The sequence below is a fragment of the Rhipicephalus sanguineus genome, chromosome 5, assembly GCF_013339695.2.
Source record: "Rhipicephalus sanguineus isolate Rsan-2018 chromosome 5, BIME_Rsan_1.4, whole genome shotgun sequence".
In the NCBI taxonomy this organism is placed as follows: domain Eukaryota; kingdom Metazoa; phylum Arthropoda; class Arachnida; order Ixodida; family Ixodidae; genus Rhipicephalus; species Rhipicephalus sanguineus.
In genome coordinates this window covers 107,383,555-107,395,007 of record NC_051180.1, presented here as the reverse complement: position 1 = coordinate 107,395,007, position 11,453 = coordinate 107,383,555, and the positions used below count along the sequence as shown (strand labels likewise).

The 11,453-nt window shown below is 45.8% G+C and overlaps 1 protein-coding gene across 1 annotated transcript in view; it reads left to right on the top strand.

Annotated features, from left to right (window-relative positions):
• The first annotated feature begins 711 nt into the window (after positions 1-711).
• Positions 712-11,453, top strand: part of LOC119394106 (uncharacterized) — a 129,427-nt gene continuing 118,685 nt past the window's right edge. The window contains exon 1 of the mRNA XM_037661353.2: positions 712-799. Coding sequence (XP_037517281.2) covers positions 742-799 — 58 coding nt within the window. The 5' untranslated portion in view covers positions 712-741. The remainder of the gene's footprint in view (positions 800-11,453) is intronic.

Below are 11,453 nucleotides of genomic sequence, written 5' to 3'. Positions count from 1 at the left end.
GCCGAAGGATCTTCGTAAACCATCGTGGATTAATGCGGCACGTGCTGGTATCTATGACACAACGTGGGGTGTGTTTCAGTACTAACTATAGACTGCTAAATAAACAGCTAAGCGGACAGCGGCCACCTTAAGTGCCATTCCAATTCTCACGTAGCCGGCGAAATAGACAGCTTCGAGAAGACGGCATCGGAGACAAAAACGATGCAGGCTACTTTGTTGTCCAAGCAAGATGGCGGCTCAGAGAAATGCTCGGATAGCTCGGATCTGTGGACGTCTGCCCACAAGCATACGTTTTTCCACGCGCTCAATATAAGCTACGTTCAAATTTTCACAGATGTGAATACGAAAGAAGTTAAAGAAATAACAATTCGAATTCTGTTTCTTATCTTTCTCTCTCTCGTCGACGCGAGGTGGCGGCACTTCGCGCAGATGTCACCCAGGCACGTTCCATTACTCGGACAATTCGCGCTCGATGCTGTCTTTTAAGCTGTCAGCGTAGACTGTCCACGATACTGTCCAGAAATGGAACACAGCCGTGGACGTTGTCTACACAGTGGAACGGGATTATATTCAACGATACACCCCGTGGCTCCTCTATCGAGACGAGAAGAATGTGCACAGAAAATACCGCAAAAAAAAAGAGTTATCATGCCTGGTGTGATGTGCTTGAGGACTGCAGGCAGCTCAAGAGAGTCGCTTTTTGCGCAGGACGGTTGCGCATTCCTCCAACAAGCGGCCATCATGTTGATAATTCCCGTGCTGGCGCAGGAAATTCTCCGTCCTTTGAGCGCCATGTCAGGTGAGGAAGCACGAAGCAATGATATGACAATACAGAAAGCACACGCTGTCGCACGCGCCCGTCGACACGCTTTCACGCTAGCACGCCCGCTGCTTCTGCTCTAAAAATACGCGGTATAGTAGCATAGAGGCACGCTGGGTTACGAAACACGTCCGGCCGCTCGCTTTTGCCGATCGACCGCACTTTCGGGCTTCGTGCCTGATCACGTGATCGAATTTCGAGAGCCATCTTGATACGTGCCTACTGCCTGGCATGAGAGTACAGTTCCCAGGAAAGGTCCATAACCTTTAAGACGTGATTGAAGAGGATGTTTTTGCTTTTTGGGCACCAGAAGCACGAGAACTGCAAGCAAGTGCGCCTGCATCTTTTTTCTTTCTTTTTTTTTCTTGGCAGAGGGATTTTAATTTGCCTGCAGGTTTGCTTGATGACGTGGTTCATGCAGCCAGCACTACATAAGCCAGTACTCACGTAGGAGCAAACCGTTTAAGTTCTAGGCTAAAAAAGAACGAAGGAAGTGGAATTCTCGAGGGGTTCGTTCCTTTGTTAGACGCAACCAGATGAATCCAACAGACAATTGTAGCCAAGGGGAGCTTAGCCGACATTATTTGTTGCGTTCTTAAATTGTAGTGTAGTAACTATTCCATAAATTCCAATGAATGGAAGTGGACGAAAGAAAACCCTTTCCATCGGCGGGGACCGAACCCACAACCTTCTAATTACGCGTCCGATGCTCTATGCCAGTTGAGCTACTACGGAGTGCGCTCCTTGGTCCACATTGTTTTCTTCGTCCACTTAAATTCATTTGAATTTACGTCTTCATTACTACACTACTGTTTTAAAAAAATAATAATAATATTTGCTATGTTTTCCTTGATTTAAATTGTCTGTTGGATTTATTTGGTTATGATAATGACGCACACTATAATTTGGGGGACTCCTCATTCATTTTGACCACCTGGCGTTTCTAAACGTGCACCTGAATCTGAAAACAAGAGTGTTTTTTGTTTTTTTTTTTATCTCCCCTCCATCGAACAACGGCTGCCGAGACCTCGAGCGTAGTAGCACAGCGCTTCAGCTTCTAAACAAAGATGCAGTGTTTCAGCGTTTATAATACTACAGAGATAATAGATACTACAAGATACATAAATACTACAGAAACAATTGTGATGACATTGAAACATATCCGGGTTTATCCATGAGTGCTTCGGCCGACATGTCAACGTTTGGAAGTTGTATAGGTATGTCTACAAATATTTGTAGCGGCTTAAAATGACATTGAATCTCTTATATTGCTTTCTTAACGCTTAATTTTTCATCGAGAGTTCCTTGAATGATGAAGGCTCTTTCGCCCTACTTTTTGCCTTTGGGTGGTTTTACAAGATAGAACGAGAGAAGCTGTTTAGACTGCAGAAAAGCCAGTACTCGTGGTGCGTTAGTTAATCGACATTGTCTATACTTTACGCTCGCATAACCGAAATTGTCAAAATTCGTTTGTGCCCTGAAAGTTGGGTACGAAAATAGACCTATTTTGAACCTTAAACACACATCTGCTTCCAATTTGACCGCCTGCTACAGTTAGAGCATCTGAAGTGCGCGGCTTCTAGAGATCAACGCCAAACAGCAAATAAGTCAATCTACCCACCGCGGTGAAACGATCAGCGCCGTTTAGTGAATCGTTCCTTGTATCTCGTATCACGAAACTATCATATTCATAAACAAGTATCTGCCCCAGAAATTGGGTAAATCCCACTACTCACTGCTGGTTCACTAAAAACGAAGAAGGCAACAGTTAGCCAAACACAATTGGCTGCAAAGCGACGGCGGCGAGCTGAAGACCTACAGTACGTACAACAAGAGAATACTATAGGAACCGGAAATACAACGGTGGCTGCGAGAAGACCCCGAAGCGATGGAAGGCGTTCGACAACGACGACGTGCCCGTAGATCTATGGGAGGCGCGAACGCTCGGTTTCAGCGCGAGGTTCTATCTCTGGAGTTTGGACATCCGTGTCGTGTCTGTGACTGTCTGAACGTGGTTTAACTCGAACCTCTCTGCGCTGATAATCAACTTGGAAACAACCTTGCATCACCTAGCTAAGGCCCAGCTACGACCTAGAATCAACTATAGAAACAACCTGCATCACCTAGCTAAGGCCTAGAAACAATCTAGGAGCAACAAGATTAGTCTTCAGAATCGTCCACTTTCGCTGTTTTTCATTGCCACGTAGTGTAAAATTCTCACACGGGCAATGCTATGCTGTTTCTGAAATCGACCGACTTCTGGCCATAGTTGGTCCCTACACCACAAAAAGTCACGTATCATCATTGACCGAGCTAAGTGATCGCTTGTAGGCTTGTAAGGGGCAGGCACGCACTTTCCACACTGATGGCACTTTCACGAAGGCATACACAACATTAAGTGGAGTGGCCGGCAGTGCAGATCGAAGGCGAGGTCTGCTGCATCGATGAAGACATCGTCCATTTGCTATGCCACTGCCCTAGATTTGACTCTGAAAGACAAACACTTTCCGATGCGTTGCGACGACTGGACGATCGGCCGCTCTTCGTGCAGGTGCTGCTGGAGCACCGTCGCCATGGCTCGTCAGCCCACAAGGCAGTTCAAACACTTTTGTGCTTTTTGAGGACTATGTGCCTGTGTGAACACCTTTGATTATTGTATTGTGCAACCGGCACATACGCGTCAGCGTACTTATTGCTCATTTCCTTCATTCCTTCCTTCCTCCCTCTCTCTCTCTCATCTTTCTATTCCCCTTTCTCATTCCCCCAGCGTGGGGTAGCTAACCGGACGTGTTTCTGGTTAACCCTCCCTGCCTTCTCCTATTTGTTTTCTTCCTGTCTTCCTTATTTGGTTTCATCGCTTAAACCTCTGCCCCAAGAGTAGGGTAGACAGCCGGACGTGCATCTGGCTGACCTCGCTGACTCCTCCTCCTCCTCCTCTTTGCCAGGCAATGTACGCCAGAGACAAAGCATAAAGCTACTTAGCTCCAACGACCTGACTGAAACCCGCGTCGTTAGCCAGAAGGTCGGTAATTTTGGACAAAATGCGAAGTCGTACACAAATAGCCTATCTGAGACGAAGCCTTTTCAGTTGCGTGTGCCGACGCGCAAAATCTCTCATAGACTTGGTCCGTGCCGTCAGAGCCGTGTCGTGACTGAGCGCAATCTGGGACTCTTGAATCACTTGCTGCTCCTTCTAAAGCGTTGTGTCTTGCCACGCCTCGACGAAATCTTGTCCCTCCGTCTGCTCAAGGATTGCGAGAAAAAATGCCGCTCCGGCAGCGTAGCTCAGCCATGACATGCGACAGTGCGCGTCGTAGCTTTTTTCTTCCCTTCTTCCGCTAGAACCCTTGAACTGTCGTTGTTCTCCAGCTGGCGAACAGAGATAGTTGCAAGGCTTTCATGGAATTGTCATCTCGGTTTGATGATCTTGCACTACCTGCCAGGCTGGACGACACGTCATCACCTAACCTAACCTAACCTAACTTAACCTAACCTAACCTAACCTGCTAAGCTGTCATGGTGGGCTGTGATAAAAGTATAGGGCCAGTTGCTTTTCGCGTAACAAACAGATAGCACTTTGTAACGTACTTCGTTTAGTGTAATTGATAATCAATTGTTAGGGTTTTGGGTCCCAAATACACGACATGATTATGAGAGACGCCGTAGTGGAGGGCTCCGGAAATTTCGACCACCTGGGGTTCCATAACGTGCACCTAAATCTAAGCGCATAGGTCATCATTTTGCCTTCATCGAAATGCGACCGCTGCGGTTGGGATTTGATTCCGCGACTTTCGGGTCACTAGTCAGTCAAGCACCATAACCACTACACCACCGCGGAGGGTACAACGTACTTCCATACGCTTGTTTTATACGCGTTGGTTTTTCGATACGCTCCTGGCGCGATCGTGAAAAAGCTAGTGTGCGCAGCGCACTGAGGAAATGAAAGACGTTTCTCCGCGATACAGCAAATAACCCTGAAGCGATCGCCTAGCAAGTTGTTTGTTTCACAATGAATAAAAGCGATGGTGCAGTACACGTGTAAAGAAAAGCAATTCTTCAGTACGAATGCCAAACGAAGAATGAATGTTCAGAATTTTTTATTCTTATTTTATGTGAAGTATATCGTGAAAGAAAGCAAACAATGCAGATAACTGTCTGTGGGCCGACTCGCAAACGAAAAAGAAGAGCCTTTACCAACGTCAGCGCCGGTGCTGTCTAAAGTGAATAAAATGAGTTTTAGCAATACGAAGGAGCCAAAGAAAACCAAATAATGACCTTTCAAAGTTTCATACTAGACGCCCCCGCGCACGGATCGCAAAAGTCTCGCCTTAGCTTGCAGCAGATGCAAGGAAGAGCAGCGTACAGCTTTAACCTTTGCATAAGACGAGAAGGCACACGGGCAAAATCTTCGAAGTGCGTACAATAGCGCGGTCGAAGAGTACAAAAATAAACGGCAACCGCTGATCGAAGACGTCACGCTCGTCGATCGATCGCAGCGCTGACAAAAACGATGAAGGACGCTGATTGATTGAATTTCTGGGCCTTGGCCCCTCTGGCTGCGTGCTCCAGAAAAATGCGTACCGGCCTTATGTAGAGATAGGACGGTCTTATGGCTTGTTAATCGACTCGGATGTTATTGGATTGTCACTCTCCCTTAGCCTCCGGTAAAAGGAATACAGAATATGGAAAAGATAGAAAGTTTGAAGTAGAGGCGTGTTTTGTTCGGGCGTTTCCCTTTGTTACGCGACGAATACTCACACACACTAATAGGTAATATTAATAATGGTTGAGGTTTTACGTGCCAAAACCACGAGACGATTATGAGGCATGCCGTAGTCGAGGACTCCGCAATAAAATAGACCATTTTGGTTCTTTAACGCGCGCCTGAATCTAAGTGCACCGCGTGTTCTTTCTACTTCGCCACCACCGACATGCCGCCGCCGTGCACGGTAATTGAGATCTTGGGAACACTTGGTCACGTGAGCATTACGCCACGTGTTTCATACATACGACCTACTGTGTTATGAAAACTATAAGAAGGTAATTGTTTGGGCAAGTTGGTGGTTCATAATCACGGCTTACCAGCGCACAAAAAAAAAAATCACTTACAAAGGTAGAATAACATCGATTTGACGTTTTCATTATACCTTCGTCCGTATTTTTTTATTGTTTTTTTGTGCGCTGTAAGACGTGATAATGAAAACCATGTTTTTACTGTAAAAGCTCCGCATTATGAACATTTTTTTGTAAGATACTGTTTACATTTTTTTTTAGTAGGTCTTATCTTTACTTAACATAAAACGGGTCTTGTTGAACTGCGCGCTCCCGGAAACTTTTGAGAATGCGAGACAATTAAATAAAGAATTCATTCATCAGAATGATGAATCAACCAACAGCGAACATTCAGGTTTGAAATGAGGCGACCATGTTCTCCGCAATACGACCAGCGAAATATGAATCGAAATGAACGAGCGGCAAAGGAAAGTAACTCTTTATGATCGTGAATACACGTGCCATTAATAAGCGTATAATACGTGGCATAGCGCCAAGCTAATTCTTCAAAAGATGTCAGCGAAAGGCTCTTTCCGAGACACGATTGCACAGGAAACGGCACTCCTTTGAATGCGGATGTTTCTGTACCCGCACTCTTTAAGAAACGTGCATCAAAGGTTTTCGACGAGAGTATTTGCATACATAAGGCATTACAACCTGAGCGTGCCGCTTGAAAGTAACTTCCAAGCTTTTCAAGAACCCAAGAAAGTCATCGCTGTTTAAGTATTCATTTTCCTTTTATTTGTCTGATCATTTGAAGATATTAAGTCGCTATGCACAAAAATAAAAAAAAAGACCAGATGGTATGGCTTTGAACGGCTTCGAATCTGAGAGGCTTAACTCCCGAAGCACTTCGCAATGCGCTTCGAGTGAAATGCGCACCGCGAAATAACGGCATGGTGATGTTCGTTTTTCTTTAAAAAAGCGTATTTATTCATATATTACCTTTACGAAGCTCGTCTTCGAAAGCCTTTATGCGGCGGTTGCGGGTTTACCTTCCGAAAATTTCATACTTCCGGCATTTATTCAACGCAAGGAACTGAATATTATCTTTAATACACGTTCGTGGCTTACGAAACAGGCAGACCCGCTCAGAGCGGAACGCTCAGCGGACGAACATGAACAATTGCTGCTTGCTAGGAACCATTGTTTTATACTTAATAAAACATGTTGTTTGGGTAGTTGATTCATACAGTGCAAACGGTAATAACGCATCTTAACGGATCTTACAAAAACGGTAATAACGGATCTTTCAAATGTTCGTATTCCCGGAAGGATCAAGAATACCGTGGCACGTGAACTGATGGAGGCCTATTTTATCAACGCGAAACAAGATGTCTGTGTCAGTGGTACGTCTGACGCCCTAAGTAGAGCAGAAGCACAAATTTTTTAGAGCATGATTTCATAAACACGTGGTTGTAACCTGATTGTTCTGCGCAAATGCAACTGCGCACCTGGCTGCACTGAACCCTCCCCCCTCCCCCCCCCCCCCCCCCCAGAAAAAATAACCTTTCTTCAAATAAGCTCAGATGCAAGTGACACTCTTTCCTGTCTGTACCTTTTGTTTTCTTCGCCTTGCGTTGCGTTATTACCTTTTGCGCGCATGGTTTACACTTGTTTATTTGTTCCTTCCACGCGCATCCAAGTTCACGAGCTACTGTTGAGATAATTAAAGGAAACTTAATCGAGTCCTTTGCAAGATGATAGCTTCGTGATACAGCATGGTTTGCAATAGAAAAGCCACACAGGCGAATAACAAACAAAAGTTAGGATTTGTTTGCTCTTAGCGTGTACTACAAATAGGCGAAATATATTGATTGAAGCAAATGAAAGGCAGGCACTGGTTAGCAGTTAACGAGTAAGTTGGTTAGGAGAAAACAGATCGTAAATAGAAGCCGTCCTGAAAGCACGTGAAAAAGGCGTCTCAAGGACTAAAGTCTTTTTTTTTGTCGGTCAGATAACGTTTAAACATATTAACGCTGTTTATATTTGCTAAGGTATCTTCTGCACGGTTCAATTCCTGTCTGTTTTTGTGAGTAGCCATCGTTTATTAAAGCCTCACTGTACGTATACTCTCCAAGCAGGAACACGCCCGCGTCGCGACTTCGATACTATTCCCGTAATAATAAAAACTCACAGGGTCTCTTATGCATTCACCTAAGATGACTAGAAGGCGAAAGCCATCTTTTTCTCAGTCGATGTATGATTGATCCTGCCCTGCTACCCACCGAAAGCTTTCCGTGCTTAACGTGGTTTTGCACTGCCTCCAGGATCGGAGGCATCTCACCTGGTTTTGTACTGCCTCCGTGATCGGCCCACCTTTGAGGAAGCTACTATGTCATGTGATGATGTCAACGTGTGACGTTACGTCATGTGACGTCATGATGACGCCATAACGCCGTCACAGATTTTGACAATCTGTGACGTCCTGAGGACGTCATATGATGATGTCATCGCATGATGGTTATTTTTTGCATAACTCGTGTTGCCCCCGACACCGCGGGACGGCGACGCCGACGGTCAATTTTCGCGTTTGATGAGACACCTTAGCCGGGATCTTACGTGCCAAAACAACGATATGCCTATGAAGCACGCCGCAGTGGGGGACTGCGGATAAATTTCTTCCTCCTGGGGGTCTTGAACGTGTGCGTAGATCTAAGCATACGGGTGTTGATTGCAGTTCGCCCAATTTCGAAACGCGGCCGCCTTCGCCAGGAATTGAACCCGCACCCTAGAGTTTAGCAGCGCTACGCATTACGTGCTAGGCTACCGCGGCAGATAACTGTTCAAGTCGAAGTAAGTGTTACGTCTCATACGAGCAGAGCGTTCAATATCCGCAAGCAATTCCCTCCCTTCACAAGCACCGATGTAACCGTAATTCTAAGCACGCCTTACGGAGAACCGCCTCGGCGACCTACTAGACAGCCATCGTTAACTCGTTAACCACTCAGAGCAATCAGCAAAACAACGACGTTCACATTAGCGACTTCCGGATAACCGTTCAGTGCTAATATCAGCTCGCGTAAAGCCGAGGAGCAGCTCTGCGGATCGAATTCCTTTCTCCTACGTTTTACCATTAGTCACATGCCTTGCGAAAGAGTACCGTGGTGTGGGTAGCTTGGCGCAGTTACAGGAGATAACGCGCTTACCGAAAATAAAAACACGCACAAACGAGCGCGAAACGCACGTAGCCTACACTATCGCTACCTTCGACAACCCCAGAGCGCGCGTCCTACGCGTCGCCAATCAATAAATCGTTAGAGTAGCTCACGGGGTGCGTCTCGGAGCAAGTTGGTTGTCCGACGGGGCTCTGCAAAATATACGACGTTGGATATCCAATCACGTCGAGAGAGAAGTACACAGGTCGCGCTTGGCCCCCTCTCATAAACGCCCGGTCACGCTTTTCCTGCCCATTAACTCATCTACTCAAACTGACCCCGTTGTCGACGATGTAGTGCGAGTAGTGCCTCGCCCTAACAATGTAACACTTGTGTTTACTTTTATAAGTGTAAGCTTTATAAGGCGTTCGCCGCTTTGACCCCAATGTTTGCTTGCGCTCATGCGAAAGCAAACATATACACTCTTCGCATTCGCTGTACACTCGGATGTATTCTTCGAGCTTAGCCATCGACGTCCGATGGGCGGTGACCCATTGCCGGGTTGCACGTGGAGTGCATAACTTTTGTTCAGTAAACCTCATAAGAGCGGGGCACTGTACTTAACACGGCTCGCCCATGCAGCCTCTGAACGCTCCTCGCAATATTTACTCAGAGCGTTTCGCGAGGACACCACAAGCACGTGAGTTGCACCAGCGAGATGAGAGAGATGACGGAGCGACAATTATAAGGAATACCTACGCTCGCGCTCAATTTATTGAGGCCTTAGAAAGTTTTGTATGCTTGGCAAACATTCAAAATACACTAAAAGTTTAGCTCGGTTTAACTTCGCTGTTGTTTGGGATGTTGATGAGTATAGGATAGCAGAAAGAAAAGAGCTATTGAAGACTTCTTTTGCAATCACTGTTTCTTACTGCTCAATAAAAGAAGAAAAAAATATATTTTTTTTTCATTCTACACACAACTTTATTAACATGCACCACAACAGTTCCACTTAAAGCCCCTATCTATGGATAAAAATAATTCCAAGTGAAAGCTAGCGCGTATGAAATCACAGTCTAGAAAAAAATCCTGGTTGTAGTACACAGGTTTGTCATTGGTTCTTTCTTATGTACGTATAACCGTAAAGAAAGAATTTTATTTTAAAAAAACGCCAGGCTTGCGCTGAAACAGCAGCACAGTCACAGCGAAAGCTGGAAGAGCGGCGTTTATAGAGCCCGTTCTAAGCTCTCTTGGGGCTAGAATACAAGTACACTAGAAAGGTACCCACTACTCCATAAATCACAATTTTTGTGAAGTTGGGAAGCACCTACTAAGCCATTATTCGTCTTTCTGCGGAGAAACGAGGCACCAGCTACATATCTGTAAGGCATTATGTGCACTTTGTTGACGCGACGACTGATGACGAAGAATTATGGCTCAGCCCTTTGTAATGGGTTGGAAGCTTTAAACGGCCCACCAGTTATGTAAATTGCATTGGGTGACGCCCGGTTGCTGTTTCCCTCTCCCGTCATGCTGTATAACATACGTTGACGTGGGAGAGAGACGGGGGGGGGGGGGCGAAGAACTTTACTGAGACCCCGAGGAAATTGATCATGCGCTTATGGGCTTCCTTGGCAACCAATACAAGTGCACTTACGAGGAACCCACTACGCAATAAATCATTGTAATTTTTGAGAAGTAGGGCAGCAGGCACTGTGCCATTTTTCGTCATTCTACGGAGAGCCGTGGTACCTGCTAAGCGCATGTAAGGCGTTATGCGCACTTTGATGATGCTCTGCCTGATGACGACGAAGAATTATGGCAGAGCCTTTGTAATGGGTTGGAGGCATTCAACAACCTACTCGTTTCGCAATTCGTATTGTGTGACGCCTCGTTACAGAACTCGCGTTGTGCGACGCTTGGTGCTTATTTTACTCTTCTAACCACGCTATATTGCATATGCTAATGTGGTTCCTTCCCGACATGAAGCCTGTATAGGACGTTTTTGCAAAGCAGTTTCAAGCACCGGCATGGCTCAGAGGTTGAATACTGGGCTCACACGCAGAGGGCCTAGGTTCGAACCTCGTTCCATCCTGGAATTTTTTTCTTCGTTTTTTTTTTTATTTCGAGCGATACTGGTTACGGACACCGGCGGCGGCGGCGGCTGCGGACAACTATGGCGCCAAAAACGGCCGGTGAAATGATCTCATAACAGCTTTCGCTGTAAAACAGGACGATAACGTTCTTTTTTTGATAGTCAATAGACATTCCAAATACCAGCATTGGAATCTACGCCTAGCGGACGCAATGACTGTGTAGTATAGAGAGTGCATACGGCGATGTACTACTTTGTGAAAGTGGTGTCTTGCGAGAGAATGAGAAGAGGACTACATCGAGCGTTTATTCGAACGAAATACAACGCCATCAAAGGAAACACCGAAGTTACAGTTACGAAAGCAAAATGCGTTACAGATTCTGAAGTA